The sequence below is a fragment of the Sus scrofa genome, chromosome 10, assembly GCF_054392235.1.
Source record: "Sus scrofa isolate SSC_HxYL_T2T_F1_AM1 chromosome 10, Sscrofa_HxYL_maternal_Yorkshire_Landrace_v2.0, whole genome shotgun sequence".
In the NCBI taxonomy this organism is placed as follows: domain Eukaryota; kingdom Metazoa; phylum Chordata; class Mammalia; order Artiodactyla; family Suidae; genus Sus; species Sus scrofa.
In genome coordinates this window covers 18022616-18050417 of record NC_139392.1, presented here as the reverse complement: position 1 = coordinate 18050417, position 27802 = coordinate 18022616, and the positions used below count along the sequence as shown (strand labels likewise).

At 46.5% G+C, this 27802-nt stretch overlaps 2 protein-coding genes across 4 annotated transcripts; both read right to left on the bottom strand.

Moving 5' to 3' along the window:
• Positions 1 to 3801: 3801 nt before the first annotated feature.
• BECN2 (beclin 2) lies at positions 3802 to 5103 on the bottom strand. The gene has a single exon (XM_003130557.3). The coding sequence runs from the start codon at positions 5101 to 5103 to the stop codon at positions 3802 to 3804; it is 1302 nt and encodes a 433-aa protein (XP_003130605.2).
• An 8992-nt stretch (positions 5104 to 14095) lies between these two features.
• MAP1LC3C (microtubule associated protein 1 light chain 3 gamma) lies at positions 14096 to 27102 on the bottom strand. Of its 3 annotated transcripts, XM_084979305.1 has the most exons (8): positions 26955 to 27102; positions 25144 to 25185; positions 24956 to 25047; positions 21477 to 21685; positions 20130 to 20211; positions 19964 to 20019; positions 19421 to 19527; positions 14096 to 14735 (listed from the first exon to the last, which is right to left on the bottom strand). In XM_084979305.1, exons 5-8 carry the CDS (start codon positions 20185 to 20187, stop codon positions 14513 to 14515), a joined length of 444 nt encoding a protein of 147 aa, XP_084835431.1. In that variant the 5' UTR covers positions 20188 to 20211; positions 21477 to 21685; positions 24956 to 25047; positions 25144 to 25185; positions 26955 to 27102; the 3' UTR covers positions 14096 to 14512. The 3 variants fall into 3 exon arrangements, with proteins under 3 accessions (XP_084835431.1, XP_003130606.2, XP_084835430.1); XM_003130558.5 differs by lacking the exon at positions 26955 to 27102 and having other exon boundaries at positions 24956 to 25185; XM_084979304.1 differs by lacking the exon at positions 26955 to 27102 and having other exon boundaries at positions 24977 to 25185.
• Between the last annotated feature and the right edge of the window lie 700 nt (positions 27103 to 27802).

The window sequence follows — 27802 nt, the reverse complement described above, 5'->3', positions numbered from 1 at the left end:
CAGCTCTGAATACCCAGTATCTGGCACGGCTCCCAGCCTCCTAGAATCACTTGAGACGTGTGTGTGGAATGAATGAAAGAACCTAGTGACAAGGACGTTATCGGAGAAGATCCCCGTGATACACAAATTGTGGGAGCTGCTTAGTACTTCAGTGAGAAGGACTGGCAAACTACACACAGTAACAGTTGCTACTGTTCTCTGAATGCCCATTGGCTCAACAAGTACTGGTTGAGCACCCATGGTGGACAAAGCCCTGAACTTAGCCCAGGGTCTTGGCAATGGACAAGACAACCAGAAAGCCCTGCGCTCAGAAGGCACCAGGCACAGCTCCTCGAATTATTTTGTTGTAACTTTGTGTTTTGGTAGAATTCAAATGTGCAGGAGCTCCCACTGCGGCTCCGAGGGTTGAAAACCCAACTAGTATCTATGAGGATGCAGGTTCAATCCCTGGCCTCACTCACTGGGTTAAAGATCCAACCTTGCCACAAGCTGCAGTATAGGTCACAGATGTAGCTTGGCTCCAGCGTTGCTGTGGCCGCGGTGTAGGTCGGCAGCTGCAGCTCCAATTCCGCCCCTAGCCTGGGAACCTCCATAAGCCACAGCTGCAGCCATTAAAAAAAAAAAAAAAAAGAATTCGAAAGTACAGATAAACTGCAAGAATGGCACAAAGAACTCCCCCATGCCCTTTACCAAGATTTGGTCAGTGGATTTCATTTAGCCCCTCTTAGAGATTTAAAAATACATTTCATTTAAGGTTAAGCTCTACTGAATAAAGTTAGAGAAATTTTGATAAGGGAGAACTTGGGGGTTCAATGAGTTTGCAAGATTTAGTAGCATCGCCAGTCGCCACGGAAGGTTTTATTCTTTTTCTCCTAATCATGAGTCACTGCGCTGACCATACTGCTCATAAAATGGTGTGGTGTTGGAGCGATGAATTAATGATAGTGACGTGTGTTTTAACAACCTCTGATGAAAGACATCATGCAAAATTAAAATCCACTTCTCTTTTCCCTGTCTGATGGCTAACAGCTGTGACCAATTTTATTTTTACCAGAATTAGGGCACATTTTCCCTTGCCTAGTTTCCACTTCCCCCCTGGTGGGACCTTGCCCTCATCGTCCTCCCCACCCTCCAGCTTCCCCCAGTTCCATGTACTCAAATCCAGCTGCCTTTACAATTCCATCATTTGTGAGCTCCAGTTGCCATGGCAGCAGAAGGGCTGTGGAGGTTGTGTTTTCCTTTATGAAGATTTTTTATTTTTTCATTCTTCATCTCAGCACTCTCAGAAGTTAAGTATTCTGATCTGATTGACAATTCAGATGCCCTTTGGTTAATCTTTGGGTGGAATGAAACTATTTCTTTTTTTTTTTTTTTTTTGCTTTTTAGGGCTGTACCTGTAGCATATGGAAGTTCCCAGGTTAGGGGTTGAATCAGAGATACAGCCGTCGGCCTACACCACAGCCACAGCAATGCCAGATCCTTAATCCACTGAGCAAGGCCAGGGATCGAACCTCCGTCCTCATGGATGCTAGTTGGGTTCCTTACTACTGAGCCACAATGGGAACTCCTTGAATAAAAGTTTTAACGTTCCTAGCTACTCTTCACCTAACACTTTAATCAGAGGTTGCCATGCTACACAGTTGCAAGGGTTTCTATTTTCATGGTAGTCAGTGGAAATAGGAGCCCCTCCTGCACAGCTGCACAGTTGTTTTTCCTCTGTATTCTCTACTGCTGCCCTATCAACCCCCACCCCCAGCTGACTGAGGTGTTTTCAGACCATTCAGATTCACCCATTTATATTTTTTCTTTTTCTTTCTTCCTTTTTTTTTTTTTTCTTTTTGTCTTTTTAGGGCCATTTCTAGGGCATATGGAACTTCCCAGGCTAGGGGTCGAATCGGAGCTACAACTGCCAGCCTACACCACAGTCACAACAATGCCAGATCTGAGCCATGTCTGCAACCTACACCATAACTCACGGCAACACCAGATCCTTAACCCAATGAGCGAGACCGGAGATCGAACACGCAACCTCATGATTCCTGGTCGGATTTGTTTCCACTGCACCACAATGGGAACTCCCTTTATACTTTTTTTTTAATAGATTTTTTTCTTTTTAGTGTCACACCTGCAGCATATGTAAGTTCCCAGGGGTCTAATCAGAGCTGCAGCCGCTGGCCTATGCCACAGCCACAGCCACACCAGATCCAAGCCTCATCTGTGACCTACACTGCCACTCACAGCAATGCCAGATCCTTAACCTGCTGAGCTAGGCCAGGGATTGAACCAGCATCCTCATGGATACTAGTTGACTTCTTAACCCTTTGAGCCCTGAAGGCTTTATTTTTTAAATACAAAATTTTCATGGAGATACTTTCATATATTCAAGTATTGAAGGAGTATGTTTTTTTTTTTTCTTTTTTGACCACCCCATGGTATATGGAGGTCCCTGGCCAGGGGTCAGATCCAAGCCGCAGCTGCCACCCATGCCACAGCTGTGTCAACAACAGACCCTTCAATCCACTGTGCCAGGAAAGGGATCAAACCTGCGTCCTGGTGCTGCAGAGACTCCACCAATCCTGTTGGGATCCTCCAGGGATCAGATCCGAGCCACAGTTGTGACCTTAGCCGCGGCTGTAGCAAAACCAGATAGTTAGTTCACCATCAACGGGCCAGGATTGAACCTCCCTCCCAGAGCTCCCCAGGCGCTGAGGATCCCGTTTCGCCACAGTGGGAACTCCCACAATGTACATTTTTCAATGGCATAGCCCAATGACACGCTCCTCACTTTAAATCACTGAAGAAAGTGTAGACACTTATTGAAGTTTTTCTGGGATGAAGAGGAGGGATTTATACTGTACGTCACACAAAAACCTAATAATCGCTTTTAACTTATTTTAAAATTTATTAATTTTTATTTTACTTTTATTCAATTTATTTTTAATTTTTTTTTCAGTTTTTTAATATGTTTGGCTGTGCCCATGGCATGTGGAAGTTCCCCAGCCAGTAACTGAGCCCACACCACAGCAGTGACCCAAGCCGCTGCAGTGACAACGATGGATATTAGCCGGCTGTGCCTCAAGGGAACTCCTAATGCTCTCATACTTAGCCCCTGGCTCCAATCTTCCACTACAAACGATGGCCCAATACTTTCTTCGTAAAGAGTTTGTAAAAGGACCTCTGTCTCTCTCCTCACCACTCCCTTCTGCCACCCCTGCCCTCGGTTCTCTGCAGTCTTGTACCCCTTTTCCATGAGGACAAACCTTGTCATCTTGATCTCATCTTTGTTGTTTTGAATTTGCTTGTCTGGGAAGGGGAGAGGGAGGACAAAGATACACAAGACAGCAACGGAAAAAAAGAACGGGAGTTCCCTTCATGGCTCAGAGGTTAATGAACCCAACTAGGATCCATGAGGACGTGGGTTCGATCCCTGGCCTTGCTCAGTGGGTTAAGGATGCTGCGTTGCCGTGTGCTGTGATGTAGATCACAGACATGGCTCAGATCTTGCATTGCTGTGACTGTGGTATAGGCCAGCAGCGTAGCTCTGATTCGACCCCTAGCCTGGGAACCTCCATATGCTGAGGGTACAGCCCTAAAAAGCAAAAAACAAACAAACAAAAAAGACAGAAGTGACTTCTGGATTGCTCTGGACAATTCTTTAATTAACTTTAAATCAGTGCCTCTGTGGCCATTCTTTTTTTTTAAATTATAAAACATGTTATGTTCTTTAGTATTTCATTGTATCTGATACCATTTTCACAAACAAAATATTTTAAAGCAAAAAAAAAAAAAAAAGTCTCTCCCTCATGGAGAAAAAGAAAGTCTTTTTTGACGATACCTTAAGGAGACCCACAGGAGACTCGACTTAAAATTTATAAGCATGAGCTTGAGCGCTCGCGTCCACTCCTCCTCTGTGTTCAGGTGGGTCCTGATGGGACAGAATCCACCATGGCTTCCAGGGTCTTCCATCAGGCCTTTCTTCACGTCAATCTTGTAGGGCCAAAAGAGTGGTGGCTCACTTTTCTCAGCTGCTTCCTTGAACTGCTGCATGCAGTCCAGGAAAGCCACCATCGCCTGGTCGAATTTGTTATTCAAGAAAACACTCTGCTGCCCATTTGCAAATAATGGCAGCTCAACGTGGTCACCTGTTAAAGACTTCAGGTAGGAGTAGTTTCCGCAGGGGACAAGTCGATACCTCTGAAACTCCAGGCCAATTGCGTTGGACAGGGCGTGGAGCAGCAAGGCAGTCTGTCCCCAGGCTGCGTTTATCTCATTCCAGCCCACAGGGACCGTGGGGAGGGAGCCCAGCCTGAAGTTATTGATGATGGCTATAGGACCAGCATGCCTGATCTCAAATGTGGCCCTGAAGACATTGGTTTTCTCCAGCTGGTCCCACCGGGTCTGGGCGTGCTCTAGCCGCCTCGCCACACTGCCCAGCTCGTCGTGAAGTTCTAGTTGCTGCCATTTCAACTTACTGTAGTCTTTCTGGTACTGCCATTCCTTCTGGTCCAGCATCTCAGTCTCCGCCTGGGCTGCCTCCAGATCTGCTGTGGTCCTTTCTCGGTTCTTCTGCACCTGCTCCAGCTCTCGGACCAGCCTCGATTCCTCCAGCTCCAGGCCCTTCAGCTGCTTCTGCAGCGTCTCCCTCTCAGCCTCACTCCCCCACCCCCTGGTCTCTAAACAGCACCTGTAGTTCTGAACCTCAGAATCTGTGGTGGTGAGTTGAGCATCCAGTTGCTCTAAAAGACAGTCAGTACAGTGCTGGCAGAGGGGGTGATCCACAACCGTTTCACCGGAGAGGATGCCAAAAATGTCCCTAATGGCCTTCTGGATGCTGTTGAGGCTTCTCAGGGAGCCCAGTCTCCCAAGCAGAGTGAACTCAGAACTGGCCCAGAACATCCCGCCACCAGGGAAGGGCAGGCAAGAGGCGCCATCCTGTAGATTTATGACACTGGCTCCCTCTCCGGAAGAAGCCCCCTGGGGTTCTCCTGGCTCCCCTCGAGCAGAGTGGAGCAACGAAGCTGCACGTTCCTGGGAGGTTTCCGTGGACTCTGTCAGTTTCAGGGGCTGGCTGCAGCGCTGGCAGATGAAGCGGAAGGAGGACATGGCGGCGGTCTTGACTCTCACCCCGGCGCTGATCCTCTGGCTCCTTGCTTGATTCACCGCGTATACCTTTTAAAACTCCTCTTCTAGGAGGAGGGCTTCTTTTAAAAAGCATATCATCTCAATCAGTCTCCTCCTTCACACCTTACAATGGAACCCTCCTTAGATACTGGTAGACCTCTCCTGGACCGCCTACAGACCAGGGATGCTTTCTAAAGGGAAAAGCCAATCATCATCCTCCTCCCTTAGCATTTCCAGGGTATCTTAAGAGTAATCTTTCTACAAAATCTGATCACGGCCTCTCCTTTAAAATGTTCCATACCCTTATCTTACCTTAAGATGAAGTCTAATCAGCTTAAGCTGACACCAAGGACTCTGCCCATCTTTCCAGCCTTTTCTCTTCCTGTTTCCTGCCACCCTCATTCATGGGGAATAACTGAATTTCAGTTCTTCCAACATTTCTTTTTTTGTTTGTTTCATTTTTTCTCTTTTTACGGCCCCACCCATGGCATATGGAAGTTCCTGTGATGTAGTCGCAGCAAATGCTCCTCTGGTCTGGTGTGGCCTTAGCTGTGGCATAGGTGGCAGCCGCAGCTCCAGTTCAACCCCTGGCCCAGGAACTTCCATATGCTGTGGGTACCGCCATAAAAAAGAAAAAAGAAAAAAAAATCCAAGTTGCATCTGGCTATATAGGTTTGAATCAGCCCAGAGGAATGACAACTTGACAGAGGCCCCAGGATAACCCAGGATCCATCTGGGGAGTAAGCCCGCCCCTGTGATGGACTGGGGTGGGGTGGGGGGCCAGGAGTTACTCCTGGCCTCTCTCAGTGGGTACAGGATCTGGCGTTGCCGTGAGCTGTGGTGTAGGTCACAGACTCAGCTCGGACCTGGTGTTGCTGTGGCTGTGGTGTAGGCCGGCAGCTGCAGCTCTAATTAGACCCCCAGCCTGGGAACCTCCATATGCCTCGAGTGCGGCCCTAAAAAGACAAAAGACAAAAAAGAAAGAAAAAGAAAGAAAAAGAAAGAAATGTTTGATTTTTTTTTTTTTTTTTTTTTTGTCTTTTGTCTTTTCTAGGGCTGCATCCATGGCACATGGAGGTTCCCAGGATAGGGGTCTAATCAGAGCTATAGACACAGGTGTACACCACAGCCACAGCAACACCAGATCCGAGCCGAGTCTTCGACCTACACCAAGCTCTCAGCAACACGATATCCTTACCCTACTGAGCGAGGCCAGGGATTGAACCTGTGTCCTCATGGATGCTAGTCAGATTCGTTAACCACTGAGCCACGACGGGAACTTCAAAACGCTTGAATTTTAAGCCACTGAAATTGGGGGTTTATTATCAATGTAAAATCTGACTGACTAACACAGTGTTAATCACCTTACGTGTATTTTCTCATTTCCCTTCAGGAACAAGCAACAGGATTTGAGAGAGATGAATTATCAGAATCCCTCAGGATGTTGGGATATGGACCCAGGCATTTTTGACATCAAAAGCCATGCTTCCTATTAAAACATAACAATGCTCATGGAGTTCCCGTCGTGGCGCAGTGGTTAACAAATCCGACTAGGAACCATGAGGTTGCGGGTTCGATCCCTGCCCTTGCTCAGAGGGTTAACGATCCGGCGTTGCCGTGAGCTGTGGTGTAGGTTGCAGATGCGGCTCGGATCCTGAGTTGCTGTGGCTTTGGCGTAGGCCGGTGGCTACAGCTCCGATTCAACCCCTAGCCTGGGAACCTCCATATGCCGCGGGAGCGGCCCAAGAAATAGCAACAATAACAACAACAACAACAACAAAAAGACAAAAGACAAAAAAAAAAAAATAACAATGCTCAGAAGTTTCTATGTGGCTCAGTGGGTTAAGGATCCAGCATTGCCACAGTGGTGGTACAGGCTGAAACTGGGGCGTAGGTTTGACCCCTGGCCCGGGAACTTCCACATGCCATGGGTATGACCAAAAACAACCAAATCAAAGCAAAACATAACAACTCTTGTCCTCGATAAGGAAAGCCGGAGTTGATTAGCATAGAACTGTGGTCTTAGAGACAATGTTAAATGAATGTGCCTTCTTTGGTGATAGAGCTAAAAACTAGGGAAGACAGTTTGCATTTTGTTAGGCCCGCCCTGACCCACTCTAACTGGCTTTTCATGGGATTTCTTCCTTGCTTAGTTTCTTTCTCTTCCTAATGATTATTTTCTAGTTAGAGTTACGTTGTACACCTGGTGTTTTCTTTTCCTTTGAAACAGTCCCCAACCCTACCTCCTTTTTGTGGGGGGAGCCATCTTCATTCCAGAGGGAAGGTCAAGGTGCCATAACCCCAAAGACCACCAGAAACTGTCACCAGACCACCTGACTCCAGCCTTGATGACTTTGAAATGATCAGCGGCGGGAGAAGAATGCAGACACCTGATCCTTATCAACAGCCCTGTTTTTCAAGCTAAACCCAGAAGACCCCTGGCCATCCCCTCGCAAGAGGGAACACAGTTTTGAGGGCATGAGCCTGCGGGGGCTCCTTTGCCTGGCAAAGCAATAAAACTGCTCTTTCTGTTTCACCCCAAGCTCTGTCTCTGAGACGTAACTGGTGCAAGTGAACAGAGGCTACAGTAGTCATGGTACCAAGTCTCAGTCTTCCTCTGAGAAGATGCCCTAATGGGAGTTCTCCATCAACAAAGCAGCCTGAGATGCTGGCAGCTCCTTCTCTCTCTTCTCCCTAAATGCCATACATAATATAGTTGGGGATGGACCACAGAGAAGCATCACAGGGACACATGGTCAGGCTGCTTCCAAGACCATCAGGGGGAATAGAGGCAATATGACCTTGTCCAGGGCTCCTATGTGCCTCTGCGAGAAAGCTGTGACTCCTCTCCGTGCGTGAGTCATCCTCGCAGGTGCTGTGTGCGACCCTCGGGGATGAAAAATGATGCTCTGGCAGAAGCATTGCAGGGCTTACTAATCCCTAACCGCTGGAAAGTGGGAAAGGGGAAAACATGGAACAAGAGATGGAAACATGAGAGTCAGCCAGAAAGGCTCTTTCAAGTATCTTTTTCAAAGAGCCTGAGTAATCTTTATGCTTTCCAAATTTACTGTATCCAGGGTCAGACTGGCCCCAACTTGAACATGGCTCTGCAGTCTAGTAAGAAACTGATTTTTTTTGTTTTGTTTTTTTTGCTTTTTATGGCCGCAACTGCAGCATATGTAAATTCCCAGGCTAGGGATGGAATCAGAGCTTCAGGTGCTGGCCTACACCACAGCCACAGCAACACCAGATCCGAGCCACATCTGTGACCTACACCACAGCTCATGGCAATGCCAGATCCTTACCCCACTGAACGAGGCCAGGGATGGAACCCGCATCCTCATGGATTCTCGTTGGGTTCTTGACCACTGAGCCACTGCGGGAGCTCCAGACACTGCCTTGTTAGTGTCTTTAGGGTTTAAAGCAAGGGTCAGCTTTCCACACCCTGTTCTCATGTCTGGAAAATCCCTCAGCCTGTGCCCGGGTCAGACTCTCTTTGTTCTTAGTTATGCTGAATTGGAAAGTTTCTTCTTTCAAGAACCCGCTGAGTTCTTTCTTTTTCCCAGATGGCTTTTCAAGCACAGTTGGCAGCTTTTTTGCCCTTCAGGCCTCAGCTTAAACTTGGCCTTCTCAAGGAGGTCTTACCTGGCCATTCTGTGTAAGCATCTCCTGAGGTATCCTTAGGTTAGAGCACCTTTATCAACCTAGTACTGTCCTGGTGAGCTTGGCTGTTTGCCCTGTGTCTTTTCCCATTAGAATCTGAGCTCTATCACATCAAGAAGTAAATCCAACTTGTTCATTGCTGAGGCCCTTATGCCTGGCACCTTAGGAGCTTGATAATTAAGGACTTAAATGAATGAATGAATGAGTGCATCCTTGTATCAGATCTGAAAAGCAAGTATAATTTGACTACTAACTGCTGAATTCTGTGCAGATTTTTCTTTAAAAAGGCTGTCTTAATTTTATCACATAAGCAGCATATGAAGACTTGGCACTATAGAAAATTCAAGTACCTTTGAGGAAATGGAAGACAGAGGCAAAGTTCCCCTTTCTTTTCTTTCCTTTTTCTTTTGTTTTCTTTCTTTTTCTTTCTTTCTTTTTTTTTTTTTAGCTGCACCCATGGCATGTGGAAGTTCCTGAGCCAGGGATCAGGTATCGAACTTGTGCCACAGCAGTGACCTGAGCAGCTGCCATGACAATGCTGAATCCTTAACCTGCTGGACCATAGGAGAACTCCTGGAAGTCCCCCTTACTTTGGCCTCTACCTCTCCTATCTCCCCTCCCCCAAATAATCATTTACAAGTTTTTGTTCTCTTTTCTCTAAATGTGAGAGTATGATTTATAGTAAGAAAAATATACTTAGTCTTCTTCGCACAGAGCTCTTAAAATGCTTAGAATTTCCTAAGTGATGAGAGTGAGAAAATTGTCTTTAATTCAATTTAATTTAATTTTACTTTATTATTATTACTATTATTTTTGGTCTTTTTAGGGCCATACCCGTGGCATTAGGAGGTTCCAGACTAGGAGTCTAATCGAAGCTGTTGCTGCTGGCCTATACCACAGCCACAGCAACACCAGATCCGAGCAGCGTCTGCAACCTACACCACAGCTCACGGCAACGCTGGATCCTTAATCCACTGATCAAGGCCAGGGATCGAGGCTGAATCTTCATGGATACTAGTAGGGTTCTTAACCTGTTGAACCACAATGGGAACTCCAAAACCTTCAGTTTTAATTTTAAGTTTTTGGTTTCGTACAATCCATACGGTTTTTGAGGGGCAAGCATCCTTTAACCTTACTTTTTATTCATGAGATTAGAGACAAGTTTGATAAACCAGGAGATTAATCTTGGGGGCCCAAATGAGTTGCAAATATTCAGTACCAGGGCCGATTCGCAGGCATTGTCTTTGTGCCTATGTCCCGCGTTCTCCATCAGCACGAAGCACTGACTTGACTGCAAGATTCATATGCTGGACACAACTGCTCCCTGAACAAAGGCGCCTGGTGTGAGTGAAATGTTTTAATATCCTCCGATGAAAGACATAGGCGAGAGGGAAATACATTAAGAGCCTTTTCCCTTCTTTTTCAGCCAAAAATTCTGTTCAAGACTTTGTGGCTATAGCTTAACAGCTGTGACTAATTTTCTTCCATGACCAGCAGTTCTCTCCCTTTTCCTCCCATGGTTTCCATTTCCCTCCTGGTGGTTTGAGCCCTCATCCCACCAGCCACCTGGGCTACTCCCTGCCTTTGGGATGACCTCACTTGGACCCCCCAGTTGCCATGGCAACGCCAGGAGTTGGGAAGACAGCACTTTCCCTTAGGGAGTTTTGTGACTTTTTTGAGGCCTCAGCAGTTCTTGTTTCTCGGGGACTCGTTCAGGGGCCTCTTGGTTTGCATTCACATCAAAGACACGCATTTAATTTTCCTCGCCACCCTTTCCCCACATCTACACCTAATCTCCTCTCCCCCATGCCGGCCTTTCAGAAGACTCTCCTCTGAAATATCCTCCCATGGAGACGTCTGAAATGGTTGGGATCTTTACATGTTTATCGGAAAACCCTCTCCCACTTCTAGACCCTCAAGCGCTGGATAGGAGCCACCTGGTGGTGCTAGTGGACCTGAGTTTTCCATGGGGAAAATTCTGGGTACTTACAAAGGGTTGGAGTTTTCCTGGCAGATCCGGGCATCTTTTCCCTGTAGGCTTATTTACATGAGGTACCACTTCACAACAAGAAGATTCTTGCACATTGGAGTTCCTGTCGTGGCTCAGCGGAAATCAATCTGACTAGCATTCGTGAGAACGCAGGTTCCATCTCTGGCCTCGCTCAGTGGGTTAAAGATCTGGCATTGTCATGAGTTGTGGTGTAGGTCACAGGTGCGGCTTGGAGCTGATGTTGCTGTGTCTGTGGTGTAGACCAGCGGCTACAGCTATGATTCGACCCCTAGCCTGGGACCCTGCATAAGCCACAGGTATGGCCCTAAAAAGACCAAAAAAAAAAAAAAAAAAAAAAAAGAAAGAAAAGAAAAAAGAAGATTCTTGAAAATTATGTGATTAGCACCTTCCAGTTCTGCTTTGGAGAGAAGCAGAATACTTAAGAAATCTTGAGTATGAGATTGGGAATCCACTGATTGATCACATTCTCTTTTCCCCTTTTGGACCAATGTTCAGCTCTCTTAACCCCCGTGCTACAACAATGCCTGGTTTTGTATCTTCAGAACTTTCCGAATGTTTACACAAAAAGACATGCATACATTTCAATATTTATTATAAAATGAGATTATTAATCTACTGCTCTCTGTAACTTTATTTCCACTTAATACATTATGGACACATTTCCAGACATGTACAGGAAGGTTTTCTCACTTTTTTTTGCAGCTCTGTAATATTTCTGTGATGTAGGCTGCTAGCTCCAATTCAACCTCTAGCCTGAGAACTCCCATATGCAGCAGGTGTGGCCCTAAAAAGCAAATAAATAAATAAATAAATAAATAAATTTAAAGAAAGAAAAGAAAAGAAAAGAAAGGACTCTTTGTCCTCTTTATTGAAGATTATTTGTTTGTTACACCGCCCTTTCTACCAAAGGGCCCTGAAGATGCCTTTGTTGCCTGTGCTGGACCACTTTCCCATGGAGGGAACCAGCATCCCTTCCCTCAGCTCTCTGATTTAGCACCATTCTTTTTTCTTTTGGCCACTGCCACAGCATGTAGCAGCATGGGTCAGGGATCAAACCCAAGCTACAGCAGCGACTATGCCAGGTCCTGAACATACTGTGCCACCAGGGAACTCCCAGCATCACTTCTTTAGCAAGGCCTTCCTCATCATCCATAGAATACCCTGCTCCCTATGTCATCCTCCTTTAATCAAGAGCTGACTTTCTCTGTCGTTACTTTTTCCCCTTTTTAGGGCCGTACCTGCAACATATGGAAATTCCCAGGCCAGGGGTTGAATTGGAGCTGTAGCTGCCAGCCCACAACACAGCCACAGCAACGCGGGATCCAAGCCGTGTCTGCGACCTACACCACAGCTCCCAGCAGTGCCAGATCCTTAACCCACTGAATAGGGCCAGGGATTAAACCCAAGTCCTCATGGATACTAGTCAGGTTCGTTAACCACTGAGCCATGATGGGAACTCCAACATATTTACTTTTAAATGGTTACAGATTTCTGGTACGCAGGTGCTTGGCATTTGTAAATGTGAAACTTCTTTGGAGGAAGGAATGCTTATCCTCAGCCTCTGGAAAATCTCACATAAATTTTCAAAGGAAAAAAGTAGCACAAAATCAAAGATAACAAAGAAATAAGGTATAATGAACAAAAACTAATAGAAAAACCAGCATAAACTAGCTCTTAGAAACATGTTGAAAATGATAATTTTTTAAAAAATGGAATTCCCTAGTAGTTCAGTGGGTTAAGGATCCAGCACTGTCACTGCTGTGGCATGGGTCTGTCTCTGACCTGGGAACTTCCATATGTCTTGGACATGGCCAAAACAATAAATTAATCAATTAATTAAAATTGTTGACAAGCTTAAAAATATCTTCAGAGAACAGGAAACTGTAACAAGTGAAAAACTTAAATAAAACCTCTACATGTGTAAAAATAAAATAGTCCAAATTAACATTTCAGGAAAGTGGGTTTTAAAGCAGATTGAACACAGAAGAGAAAATGGAAGATAGGTCAGAAGATATTTGGGAGTTCCTATTGCAGCTTAGCGGGTTACAAACTCGACTATTATCCATGAGGACTTGGGTTTAATCCCTGGCCTTGCTCCATGGGTTAAGGATCCAGCATTGCCATGAGCTGTGGTTAGGTCGCAGATGTGGCTCAGATGCTACATTGCTGTGGCTGTGGTATAGGCTGGCAGCTGTAGCTCCGATTCGACCATAGCCTGGGAACCTCCATATGCCACAGGTGTGGCTCTAAAAAGAAAAAAAAAAAAAAAAAGGGAAAAAGATATATGGGTTAGTTTAATTTGGCTTAATGTTACAGTTTTCATTGTTCAAGAGAAATTGGCCCAGATTATTCTGGTGGAGGTGGCAAGGAAATGGTCTGGTGAAATAAATGAAGTCTGGGTATAGACGAAAGCAAGACTCATTCGAGACTCTGGGGTCTAGAGAAAGAGATACCAATAAATCATTTGCTGAATCTCTATGATGTGCCCATTGTAAACAGAGCCACTGAAAACATCCTGCTCCAGCCAGAAAAGCCAAAACATGTAGGGAAGCAAGCATCCTTCAGCAAATACTGAAGGAGTTCCTGCTGTGGAGCAACGAGATCAGCCGTGTCTGGGGAGCGCTGGGATGCAGGTTCAATTCCTGGCCTGGCACAGTGGGTTAAGGATCCGGCGTTGCCACATCTGTGGCTTAGGTCACAACTGTGGCTCGGATCTGATCCCTGGCCTGGGAACTCCATACCCTGAGGGGCAGCCAAAAAAGAAAAAAAAAAAGAAAAGAAAATACTGGAGGATGTGGGGCACAGACAGACTACAAAATATAAGGGGATTGAGTCCCCACTTCGGTGCCACAGGATAGGCAGAGTCTTGAGAGCGCTGGGAAGCAGGTTTTTTTGGTTTTGTTTTTTCTTTTTAGGACCACAGCCATGGCCGCATATGGAAGTTCACCGCCACAGCCACAGCAATGCAGGATCCGAGCTGCATCTGTGACCTACACCACAGCTCACAGCAACGCCAGATCCTTAACCCACTGAGAAGCCAGGGATCAAACCTGTGTCCTCATGGATACTAGTCGGGTTCATTACTACTGAGCCACAAGGGGGATCTCCTGGGACTCAGGTTTGATTCCCGGCCTGGGAAGGGTTAAGGATCTGACGTTCCCACAGCCCTGGTACAGGTTGCAGCTGCCCTCTTAGATGTGATCCCCAGCCTAGGAACTCCATGTGCTTCAGGGTGGCCAAAAAAAAAAAAAAAAAAAAAAAAAATACAGGGGGAAATAACCAAGTCAGGTGGATGCCATGGAAATACAGCAATTTCTTTAATGACACAGGTAAGGCCACCTCCCCTTGCACCCCCCCCCCCCAACACACACAGGCAGTTCACACTGGCTGCACCACGCCCCACAGAGATCCGTCCACAGGGCAGGTTCTCCAGGCCCGAGCGTATACTGGACCCCTGCCCAGGTCAGGGAGACCGAACTCCTCCAGGGCCTCCAGCCTGGCCTCCACCACAGGAGATGCTCGAAATACCTCCCCAGCTCACGGCGCAAGCTAGCCACTTCTGACTTACCAAAGACTTAGAGTTACAAAATTCTTAAGAGCCACCCAAGAGCGTGGGCGCAAAAAGGAAAGAGGGCGGGCCTTGCCTCCCGGTCCCACCGGAGCTGATCACCGCATGCGCGGGAGGTCTGAGCCCCCCGGTCGGCGCAAACGCACTGGTTAGAGGACGCGGGCTGGGGAGGATGGCGGGGCAGCCGGGTCCCTGGAGACTGCCGACCCCAAGGAGCCAAACATCTCCTGGGAGGCGTAGGTCATATACACGAAGCCATCCTCGTCCTTGTGGTCCCGGTAGATCTCTGCCATGGTCACATTCATGCTTCCCAGGCTCCTGTTGTTCACCAGCAGGTAAAAGGCTTCAGTGGCCCCCAGGACCATGCGGCTCCTGGGTGGGGACGAGTGTGGGGGCAGGAAGGGGGAAAGTTAGCCTGGCGCAGAATGGGCTCCTCATCCACAGGGTCTCTTGCTTGCTTGCTTGCTTGCTTGCTTGCTTTCTCTCTCTCTCTCTCTTTCGCCCTTCTTTCCCCCCTCCCCCCTCCCTCCCTTTTCTTTTCTTTTAAGGGCCACTCCCACAGCACATGGAAGTTCCCAGGCTTGGGGTTGAGTTGGAGCTGCAGCTGCTGGCCTACACCACAGCCACAGCAATGCGGGATCCAAGATGCATCTTAAAACTGCACCACAACTCACAGCAACGCCAAATCCTTAACCCACTGAGTGAAGCCAGGGATTGAACCCACCTCCATAGAGATACTAGTAAGGTTCTTTACCACTGAGCCACAACGGGAACTCCCAGACTTTCTTTCTTACCTGTTTGGCCACTGTAAGTGTATCTACCCAAATGCCCCCACCACCCCACTCTCGTACTCAAATGAGGATGACCTCAGAGAGGCCTGTTGAAAACGCAGGTTCTTGGACTCCATCCCCCAGATTTTGGTTTAGCGGGTCTGGGAAGCAGCCCGGGAATCTATAGGACTGAGAAGGAGGCAGAACTTGCTTTGAAGCACAGGCAGTTTACCTGCTGCTCCTGCTGCTGTCTGGAGTCTTCCAAAGCGTCATTTTTTAAAAAAAATTAATTTTTTTTTTTTTGTCTTTTTAGGGCTGCGCTTGTGGCATAAGGAAGTTCCCAGGCTCGGGATTGAATTGGACCTGCAGCTGCCAGCCTACGCCACAGCCACAGCAACTCCAGATCTGAGCCGCGTCTGCGACCTACACCACAGCTCACAGCAATGCCGGGTCATTAACCCACTGAGCGAGGCCAGGGATGGAGCCCATGTCCTCATGGATACCAGTTGGGTTTGTTACCACTGAGCCACGACGGGAACACTCAAAGTGTTATTTGTACCTATTTGCGTGCTTACACCAGTGACTGATGGCTAAAACAGGGCTTTATATCCGGTCGCTACTTAGTTTTTTATACAAGACCTCAGCCCTTAGCCCATTTGATTCCCTAATAACAGCTAAAGAAACCAAGGCACAGAAGTGAAAGACTATGGTTCGAGCAACCCGAGTGTCCATCAGTGTATGAATGGATGAACACAATGTGGTCCATCCATACAATGGAGTGTTAAAGAGCCTTAAAAAGGAAGGAAATTCTGACAAGTAAACGCTACAGCATGGATGAACTTTAAGGGCATTAGGCTCAGTGAAATCATCCAGTCGCAAAAAGACACTGTGTGAGTCCACTTACAGGAGGTACCTAGAGTAGTCACATTCATAGAGACAGAAAGAGGAACAGTGATTGCCAGGGACTCGGGGGGAGGGAGGATGGGGAGTCAGTGTTTCATGGGGACAGTTTCACTTTGGGAAGATAAAAAGTTCTGGAGAGAGAAGGTGGGGATGGTTGTACCACAACATGAATCTATTTAATGCCACTGATCTATGTGCTTAAAGTGGTTCAGATACGATTTGATCATAATTTAAAATAAAAATAATAATAAAAGACATTAAAGAACTTGCCTAAAGCAGCTGTTTCCCCACAGTAAGTAAAAGAGCTATTAGAAACTGGCTGAGGAGTTCCCGTTGTGGCTCAGCAGTAATAAACCCAACTAGTATCCATGAGGTTGAGCGTTCAATCCCTGGGGCCCTGCTCAGTGGGTTAAGGATCTGGTGTTGTCATGAACTGTGGTGTAGGTCGAAGACTCCAGCTTGGATCTGGCATTGCTATGGCTGTGGTGTAGGCTGGCAGCTGCAGCTCCAGTTCAATCCCTAGCCTGGGAACCTCCATATGCCATGGGTGCAGCCCTAAAAGGACAAAAAAAAAAAAAAAAAAAAAAAAAAAAAAGAAAGAAAGAAACTGGCTGAAAAGAGATTTAAAATGTCTTGGAACTCTCAGAAGAGCTCAGACTGTAAGACAATCCCATCGGTAAAAACTGAGAAAAAAAATATTCTCAGTTCAAAAATGCTAAGCAAGTATGCCTCTGTTGGCTCCAAATTTAAACTAAAGAATTTCCTGAGTGATGCAAAGAAAACACCTAATGCTGTGTGTTTTAACAGGTCAATTATGCAGCCTTGGAAAGACATCTGGAAGGGAATTACTATACAAAAGTTTAAAATTCCTCTCCCGGGGTTAAAGATGCAGGTGCAGCCACGTCTGGCTGGACTTCACAGGGGTTCCGAACTGTTCTGACAGCAGAGCAAGCTGAATCTGTTGGTGATGGCTCACCACCCTCCACCCAAACATGAGAGGCACAGCCAGTGCATTCCCATCTCGGCTAAGTCTATGTGGTGAGCGGGAGAGGAAACCGTTTCAGAACCTGGTTAAACAACACTGGATAAAGACTGAGCCCTGACGGTTACACTGCTCCCACGGGGTGGGCAATTTCTCTTCTGCACGGAAAGGGTGGAGCTGAAGGTGGGGCTCTTGTGTCCCCAAACTGCACCTCCGTCTCCTTTCCTCTTCCATCAGGCTCTCACTGCATGAAAGGCTGAGGAGTCCCCAGTTTGGAAGATGTTCAAGGCAGGAGGTTTTGTCTGTTTCGGTCATTGTTCTCTGTGTGGAAACCCACAGTGCCTGATACCTAATGGGTGGTTCAGATCAGTAGGTTTCAATGCCTTCATGGAAAGATCAAGATGACTGGGATGAAGAACAGGGAGTGCATGGAAAGTGGAGGGGGATTTGTAAGAAAAAAGGGGGAAATGGGGTCCAAACTCAGTTTTTGGTGGAGCCACTGCTGTACCCCAGCATCCTAGAGGCTGATGGGAGTTGGGATCTACACCTGATTGTGGTTTCCTTTCCGCATCACCTGTTTCCATGGATTAACCTCACGTGTAGCTGGTCTGAGAAGAATGCAGAGTGTCCTAAGAGAGCTTATTTCATTTTATTTGAGTCTTTTTAGGGCCACGCCCGAGGCATATGGAGGTTCCCAGGCTAGGGGTTGAGTTGGAGCTACAGCTTCTGGCCTACACCACAGCCACAGCTATGCTGGGATCCAAGCCACATCTGTGACCTACACCACAGCTCACGGCAACTCCAGATCCTTACTCCACTGAGCGAGGCCAGGGATCGAACCCATGTCCTCATGAATACTACTCAGGTTCATTACCTCTGAGCCACAATGGGAACTCCCAAAGCTCATGGTTTGTTTTTGCTTTTTTGTTTTGTTTTTATTGTCTTTTTGCCTTTTCTAGGGCTGCTCCCTCGACCTATGGAGGTTCCCAGGCTAGGGGTCTAATCTGAGCTGTAGCCACCAGCCTATGCCAGAGCCACAGCAATGTGGGATCCAAGCTGAGTGTGTGACCTACACCACAGCTCATGGCAACACCAGATCCTTAACCTGCTGAGCAAGGCCAGGGATCGAACCCAAAACGTCAAGGTTCCTAGTTGGATTTGTTAACCACTGAGCCACGACAGACACTCCCCCAAAGCTCTTTTTAAAAATCACAATAAATGCTCTCAAAAAACTGTCTGCATCAGCCAAAAAATTTGAGAGGTTGTTTCCAGCACAGGGAGACTCACCACCTAAGCCATATTTGTGGAGCCCTAAGTAAGTTATTTTTTAGTTTCATATATTTTTTTTTTTTTTTTTTTTTTTAGAGTTCAGATAGCAGGTGACAACTTCAATCCCTTAAGCTTTATTTTTATTTTCTTTTTTGCTTTTTAGGGCCACACCCACAGTATATGGAAGGTCCCAGGCTAGGGGTTGAATCAGAGTTACAGCTGCCAGCCTACACCACAGCCACAGCAATGTGGGATCTGAGCCGCGTCTGCGACCTACACCACAGTTCATGGCAATGCCAGATCCTTAAGCCACTGAGTGAGGCCAGGGATCGAACCTGCATCCTCATGGTTGCTAGTCGGATTTGTTTCCGCTGCATCTTTTAAGTCAGCAGCGTTTCCTTTACTTGGCCTCCCCTCGTTTGGAACAGGGGAAGTGGGATGTGGGGAGGGGCTGGTTCTCCCGCTCAATGATTCCAGCAGGTGGACAGCACACTCCTCCCCCCAATTCCCTTCCTGCCACAAAGGGGGAACTATTTAGAGGTAAAAAGCTGTCATTGGGCTTTTAAAATAGCTGAAAACAGAAGCCTTTGGTTTCAAAGATTCCTTTGAAAAATTCTTGGAGAAATTTAAGATACAAACGAAAACAAAGTACCAGCAAAATGTTGAAACAAAAGAAAAAATAGCCAGTGTATCAACATTGGGGGTTCTCGCTTCTTACAGGGTTGTAGCAAAGTACTTTCCTTCTTTTTAAGACTGCTTACTCATGAAATCATCCCTTTTTATTTTTCTTTTTAAGGCTGCACCTGCGACACATGGAAGTTCCCAGGCTAGGTGTCAAATCAGAGCTGCAGCTGCTGGCCTACGCCACAGCCACAGCAACGCCGGACCCTTAACCCACTGAATGAGGCCAGGGTTCAAACCTGCAACCTCATGGACACTAGTCAGGTTCTTAACCCTCTGAGCCACAACGGGAACTCAACATCATCCTTTTAAAAGGCAGAGTTGAAGAGAAAAGGTGAAGCCCACATCCTTCCCTGTCTCTCTGCTGTAGCCCATCTCCCGTTGTTCCAAGAAGCCCAGGGCCACAGGGCGCACCTCCACCCCCCGGCCCCTGCGTGCACTTTGTTACCTACCGGATGATGCTGAGGAACTGGGTCATGGTCAGCTCCTGGGGGACCAGGAACTTGGTCTTGTCCAGCAGGGGCAGGAATTTCTCCCTGGGGTAGCGCTCCACTATCACCTGTCAAGAGTTTCAACCTGAATCTCTCCCGAAGCAAATGCCCAAGAATGTGCCTCAGTCTCCGTGTCTTAGAAACTTGGAATAGAGAGAAGGGGGTCACTGCCTGGGTTTGGTCTTGTCTTTTTTTTCTTTTGATTTTTAGGGCTGCACTTGAAGCATATGGAAGTTCCCAGGCTAGGGGTCCAGTCGGAGCTGCAGCTGCTGGCCTACACCACAGCCATAGCCACATGGGATCCCAGACTCGTCTACAACCTACACCACAGCTCACGGCAATGCGGCATCCCTGGGCCACTGAGTGAGGCCAGGGGTCGAACCCACATCCTCATGGTTACCAGCTGGGCTCGTGATTGCTGAGCCACAACAGCAGCTCCGGGTTTTGTTTTCTCAAAGAAGGGGACATCACAGGCCCGGCTGAGGAGCCACAGTGGAGTCTTACCGGGATCTTGCCAGGGAACTTCACCCGGATTCCAGCCACTTCCTCTCTTCTGGTTGCTGTGAACACGTAAGATGAAATGAACATATCAGCCTGGAGCAGAAGTCCGTGTCCTCGTCTTTCCCTGTCTCGAGGGCCCAAACCCAGACAAATACTCTGAGAACTTTACCTAAGCTCTTCCTCTGCTTGAAGGGTCTGAGGCTTGGGCTTTTCTGGGGAGTCTGCATTTTGCTCAACAGCTGTGTCTGTGTCTGAATCGAAAAAAAAGAAAAAAAAAAATGAGTACCTAACTCATTCCTCCAGCTGTTTCCAAACTGCCTGCGGGAGCCCAAAGGACGCTTTTATGTGGGACTGTGTGACATCAGCCTTCTCCAGCCCTCCCCTCCTGGGCAGGAGGGGGTCATTTTTCAGAATGGAAATGAAACAGCCACCTGCTTGCTGGTTAGAGAAAGTCACTTTGCTCACTACCGTTTAAAATGTTGTCTTTGCTAAAGAAATTGAGATTTACAATGTAGGGAGTTTCCGTTGTGGCTCAGTGGTAACAAACCCGAACTAACATCCATGAGGACACAGATTCAACCCCTGGCCCCGCTCAGCGGGTTAAGGATCCTGAGTTGTCGTGAGCTGTGGTGTAGGTGGCAGACAAGGCTCAGATCTCATGTTGCTGTGGCTGTGGTGTAGGCTGGCAGCTACAACTCCAATTCAACCCCCAGCCTGGGAACCTCCATATGCCTCAGGTGCAGCCCTAAAAAGCAAGAGAAAGAAAGAATATTCCAGAAAGGCTGAGTAACTTGTCCAGATAAAGAGGTAAAATTAGGGTTAAAATCTAGGTGTGAGAGTTCCAGTTGTGGTGCAGCAGAAACAAATCCGACTGGAAACCATAAGGTTGCGGGTTCTATCCCTGGCCTCCCTCAGTGGGTTAAGGATCTGGCGTTGCCATGAGCTGTGGTGTAGGTCGCAGATGCTGCTCGGATCTGGCGTTGCTGTGGCTGTGGTGTAGGCTGGCAGCTATAGTTCCAATTAGACCCCTAACCTGGGAACCTCCATATGCCGAAGATGCAGCCCTAAAAAGGACAAAAAAAAAAAAAAAAATCTAGGCATGTATCAAAGTAGTGTTATACTCTGCAGCTTTCCAGCATATTTTGGTCATTTTTTACAGGTCTAGGAATGTGGGTAGAACACTTTTTATCAAACTCAGGATATTTCTGTATTTCTTTATTGTCTTTTTAGGGCCGAACCCACGGCATATAGAGGTTCCCAGATGCTAGGGGTCCAATTGGAGCTGCAGCTGCCAGCCTACACCACAGCTCACAGCAATGCCAGATCCGAGCAGTGTCTGTGACCTACACCACAGCTCTCGGCAACGCCAGATCCTTAACCCACTGAGGGAGGCCAGGGATGGAACCTGCATCCTCATGCATGCTAGTCCGATTCGCTTCCACTGAGCCATGAGGGGAACGCCTTAATGACGGTTTTAGTGACCCCGTTTCCCACTTGATGCCAAGCACCTCCTTACCTCACACCCAGGAGCTCGGCGGTCCCTCCGTGTTATTCAGATCCATCACGTCCTGAGAATAAAAAGGACCATTTGCTTCTGCTCAATTGTCTCTGAAGGTACCATGACCTTTACTGGTCATCCCTGGCTCCCTTCTATGCAGGACACTGAGAAGTCTTCAGCGTAGTGATGATGACACAGGGGAAGGTGACCAAACATTCTCCAGTTTGCTGAGGGACAGAAAGAAAAGCAGTAGTTTACTCTGTTTTTTACACAACTAGTGAAAAATCTTCCCTATTAAAAAAAAAAAACTTGCCTTTACCCCTGCCTACGAAGCTAGGACAATAGTTGCCGAGTTCACCCTGAGGCTTTGAGTCTGCAGGGAGGAGCATGAACTTGGCCTCAGTAGTTAGATTGGTTTCTTAGAAGACCTTTAGCTCCTAGGGCCACACCTCCATGGATGAGGTCCATCTTTGATGCTGAGGCTCAGTGGAGAAGGTTGGGGCGCTGACCTGAGGTGCTAGAATGCAGTGGGGGCCTCACAACTTTCCACAGGTCATGATGGCCCTGGGACCCCTTCCTCTTCCCTTTTTTGACCTCCTCTCCTTCCTTCCTGTCTCTACCCATTATCATGTGACCAATTTCTTGAGCTCTGGGCTTCGAGATATACATATATTTATGTATTTTGCTTTCTAGGGCTGTACCTGCAGCATACGGAGGTTCCTAAGCAGGGTGCGAATCGGATCTACAGCCCCTGGCCTACGCCACAGCCACAGCAATGCCAGATCCGAGCCATGTCTGCGACCTACACCACAGCTCATGGCAACGCCGGATCCTTAACCCATTGAGCAAGGCTGAGGATCGAACCCAACTCCTCATGGATACTAGTTGGGTTCTTAACTTGCTGAGCCACAAGGGGCACTTCCTCAAAATTTCTTTTTTATTGCTCAAGAAGAAAGAATCCTACATATTTCATATTAACTTTGTGATATTTTCCTTTCGTGGCTATTTATATTTTGAAAAAAAAAGTAATCATTACTACCATTTAATTGTTCTGTAGTGAGGACAGGCTATGCTATGCTGCAATAAGAAATACACCCTTGGAGTTCCTGTCGTGGCGCAGTGGTTAATGAATCTGACTAGGAACCATGAGGTTGCAGGTTCGGTCCCTGCCCTTGCTCAGTGGGTTAATGATCCGGCGTTGCCGTGAGCTGTGGTGTAGGTTGCAGACGCGGCTGTGGCTCTGGCGTAGGCCGGCGGCTACAGCTCCGATTCGACCCCTAGCCTGGGAACCTCCATATGCTGTGGGAGCGGCCCAAGAAATAGCAAAAAAGACAAAAAAAAAAAAAAAAAAAAAAAGAAATATACCCTTAAATGTAACAGCTACACATAAAGAGTTTGACTTTCATCCACATCGCAGTCCAGTACATGTAGGAGGCTCCCTGTTTGGCTCTGTTCCAGGAGAAATTTAAGGGCATTCTCTGCTTTACACCTGCAGGTTCTGTCACCTCAAAGGCCTTCATTTCCACCAGCTCAGATGGGAAAACAGGTGGAAAAGATACACTTACACTTGGCTTTCTCAGACTTAAAGTGGCACCTTTGAGGGTTCACCCACCTTCCACAGAGGAAAATGAATCACATGATCCTACCTAGAGAGGGGTCTCTATCATTAGCACTCATTTTCCCACCACAATGATTATATTCCAAGCAACTGCTATGTTCTTTATTGATTTTACTTTTTTTCCTCTTTTTAGGGCCATGCCTACAGCATACGGAAGTGCCCAGGCTAGGGGTCGAATTGGAGCTGCAGCTGCCAACCAACCTCACAGCCACAGCAATGCAGGATCTGAGCCATGTCTGCAACTGACAGCACAGTTCATGGCTACACGAGATCCTTAACCCACTGAACAAGGCCAAGGATCGAACCCCCAACCTCGTGGATACTGATGTACCACAATGTTCATCATGTACCCACTGAGCCACAATGGGAACTCCACAATTTCACATTTTAATGTTATCCAAAAAGTGTGCTCTGGGACTTAAACCACATGGAGCTGGACTCTGAATCTACCACCTACTAGCCTTGTGACATTGTGCCAATTGATACCTCTCTCTGTTACCTTGTATATAAAAGCAAAAATAACGCATACCTTGTGAAACTGGGAGCATCAAATGAATTAGTTAACATATGTAAACAGATCTAGAATAATGGCTCGCACATACAACTCAGTAAGCAAAAGTTCCAAGGCGGAGGGGGAGGGAGTGGGATGGACTGGGGATTGGGTTAATAGATGCAAACCATTGCCTTTGGAATGGATAAACAATGAGATCCTGCTGTAGAGCACTGGGAATTATATCTAGTTACTTGTGATGAAGCAGGATGTAGGATAATATGAGAAAAAGAATGTATATATGTATGTGTGACTGGGTCACCTTGCTATACAGTAGAAAATTGGCAGAACACTGTAAACCAGCTATAATGGGAAAAAATAAAAATCATTTAAAAAACATAAGCAGGAGGTCCCGTCGTGGAGCAGTGGTTAACGAATCCAACTAAGAACCATGAGGTTGCTCAGTGGGTTAAGGATGTGGCGTTGCCATGAGCTGTGGTATGGTTGCAGAAATAGGCTGGGATCTGGTGTGGCTATGGCTCTGGCATAGGCCGGCGGCTACGGCTCCAATTAGACCCCTAGCCTGGGAACCTCCATATGCTGAGGGTACGGCCCTAAAAAGACAAAAGACAAAAAAGAAAAAAAACAACCATAAGTGAAAGTTATTGTTTTCACCGTTCTGTTGATGAAGAGCCTGAGGATCAGAGGGGTAACCCAGAGTCTATGAAAAAGACAAGGTCAGTCTGGACAACAGACTTGGCTTATTGACATCAGAAATGTCTTCATCATCAATATTATCCTTCACTGGAATAGGGAGGAAGCACATTTATTGTATTTGACACTGTGCTAATCACGACCTACATTTTTTTCTCAATTATTTCTTCGGAAAAAGAGAACTGAAGCTCAGAGCACAAAATAACATGCACAGCTGGGGGGATTTGAGCCACAGCAAAACTATGCTTGTAATGTGGTTTTGAGTTTTATATTAAAAATTTGGGGGTAGGAGATCTTGTGGTCTTAGGGAAATATTTTCTGAAACATTCCTCCAGCAGTCTCTTCATCCCAGCCCTACTTAAATGGCCAGACTCTCTGTTCCCTCAGTGTGGAGACCTTCAGAGTTCAGATCAAAATGAAGACTGTACCCTCCACCCTTGTGAAAACTATTTCTTCTCTATTCCCTAAACACCATCACAGAGGGTCACTTTACATTTTTTTAGGGCTGCATCCAAGGCATATGGAAGTTCCCAGACTAGGGGTCGGATCAGAGCTACAGCTGCTGGCCTACACCACAGCAACAGCAACACAGGATTCAAGCCATATCTCCGACCTACCCCACAGCTCAAGGCAATGCCAGATCCTTAACCCACTGAGCCAGGCTAGGGATCGAACCTGCAACCTCATGGTTCCTACTTGGATTTGTTTCCACTGCACCACGATGGGAACTCCACAGGTGGTCTCTGTAGACATCTAAAGATGGCATCCTGGAATAAAGGTGAGTAGGCTGCCTCCAGGTCCTCTGGATGTCAGGGCAAATGATTTAAGGTCCTGCCTCACAGCCCCCAAATCCACTGTCAAACCTCAGTCTCCTTCCATGAGTTAATTGCAGGTGTTTGGGTCTTCTGAAAAAAAAAAAAAAAAAGCTGTTTCGACATCAAAGCATCCTGAAGACAAGGAAAGTGGAAAGGAAAAAAAACAAGCCAGTCTGGAAAACAATTAGGAAACGTGTTGGGAAGGTGGGGGTGGGATCAGCCAGAGGGAGGCTCACGCTCATTTTTCTAAGACCCTAGACAAATTCTTGCTTTCTGCACCTTTTGCATTTATGATAATGGATTCCTAAAAACACTTGGCCACTGGCTCCATGGCCTCCTAAGAAAGCTCCACATTTATTTATTTAATTTATTTTTGTTTTTTTAGGGCCGCACTTGTGGCATATGGAAGTTCCCAGGCTTGGGGTCAAATTAGAACTGCGGCTGCTGGTCTATACCACAGCCACAGCAATGCAGGATCTGAGCCGCATCTGTGAGCTACACCACAGCTCACGTCAATGCCAGATCCTTAACCCATTGACCGAGGCCAGGGATGGAAACTGCATCCTCATGGATACTAGTTGGGTTTGTTACCCCTGAGCCACAACGGGAACTCTGAAAGCTCCATTTTTAGAACGATCTGGCTCAGCTAGTTTCACTTTTCTGCAAACACATTCTGGGCATCCGCTTCGCTAAGCTTTGACCACAGAAATCCTCCTCCTTACCTCAGCTGCTTCTTACCTGCCTTCACTCATACTTCCATTCAAGCTTAGTCAGGTTCCGAATTCTAAAAAGTCCCAAAGAAGAGCCTATCCTTTTCTCCAGGAATATTTGCTACAGGCACAACTCTGATCCCGTGAACACCAGCAGAGAAGCAGATATGTGTCTGTTGAGCGTTTCTTGCGTACAGGCCATAGAGGTGGCTCTGGCTCCCTCCCAGTCACACCATAGAAGATAACAGAGATGCAGAAGCTGCCCTCGCTCGTGGTCACACCCGAGCATTCCTTTCCTGTCTCTGTTCTGCATTATTTAGGCCATTTTCCATCTAGTTCTGATCGCACATAAGACAAAAACATACACCTGTGAAACACCCCAACACCCCAACAGGAATGGCACCCCAGAATAATTTGCATCATGGAATGGAGTGAACCTAAATGCTTTCAAGGAAGGCTTTACGTACGTGCTTCTCCCACTTCTATCCCCTTTTCTGTAAACCAACTTCATATATTTTTGCGGCTAGTAAAATTACTAAAATGTTCCTACTTTGTTTTAATAAATTAGCTTTAAAATGTTAATTACTATGAAATCACTTTTTTCCCCAAATGCAGTAGCAAAGTATTTGATGCAACATTGTTTGAATACTGAAAATATTTTCTAAATGTCCTTCAATAATAAATAAATTATGACATGCATTCTATGGAGTTAAAGAGAGTAATTAAAGGTAAATTAACATGTGACTATTAACAGCAAAATTGTTCAAATCATATGTGAATTTTAAAAAGTTAGTTTTAGAAGCCATTTTTCCCCCTTTTTTTTCCTCTTTTAGGGCCACACCTGCAACCCATGGAAGTTCCCAGGCTAGGGGTTGAATCAGAGCTACAGCTGCCAGCCTACACCACAGCCACAGCAACGCCAGATCCAAGCCACATCTGCGACCTACACCACAGTTCATGGCAATGCCAGATCTTTAAGCCACTGAGTGAGGCCAGGGATAGAACCTGTATCCTCATGATTATTCGTTGGATTTGTTTCCACTGAGCCACGACGGGCACTCCTAGAAACCATGTCTTAAAGAACTCAAAAAGAGGCAGAGCTTCCGTGCCTGCCGGCTTGCATCTCTCGCAAGTGTCCAGGGATCGAACCTGCAACCTGTTTCTTGCCTATCACTTTGTCTCTCGCTGAATTCCTTCTGCGTGGAGACATGAAGAACCTGAACCTCAGTGAGTCCAGAGACTGGGATCCCCAGGGAGAGAGCAGTGTGTGGCATATAGACCACACTTGCACAGTTACCTGCAGCAAAGTAGGAACACAGTAAATATTCATGTGAATGAGTGAAGCTCAGCATTCTGCTTATGGTTCAAAGAGTAGACAGGACATACATCTTAAAAATTTCTGCCTTCCAGCAATTTTGAATGATTTCTAGGTAGAAATTATCTTATCACTATCCTATGTGCTTTTTTTTATAAGATTCACAATTGGTTTCTAAAAATAAAATATATTATCATCTAAAAAAAAAGAAGTCAAAAAGACAAAACTTCATAAAAAATAAAATACCCACTAAACCAACAATAGGGCAGATTAGGATTGGGGGTCATAATCAATAATCAAAAGACATTTGAAGTTGGTTGGTAAAGTTGGAATTTTTATAAGTGTGAATATATTTGTGCCCTACTTACATAATTAAAAGAAATAAAAAAGTAAAATATTGTATAAAAAGGTGGCTTTCTCTTCAGACATTAAGCAATGTGGAGGAGCTGCCCTCTTGTGGAGGTCTTTGGAATAGTCTTTAAATGGCTATTCATAAATCAAAGTATTTCTTTTTTTCTCTTTCTTCCTTCCTTCCTCTATATCCTTTTTTCTTTTTCTTTCTTTCTTTTTATTTTTTATTTTTTTTGCTTTTTAGGGCTGCACCCAAAGCATATGGAATTTCCCAGGCCGGGAGTTGAACTGGAGCTGCAGCTGCCGGCCTATACCACAGCCACAGCACTGC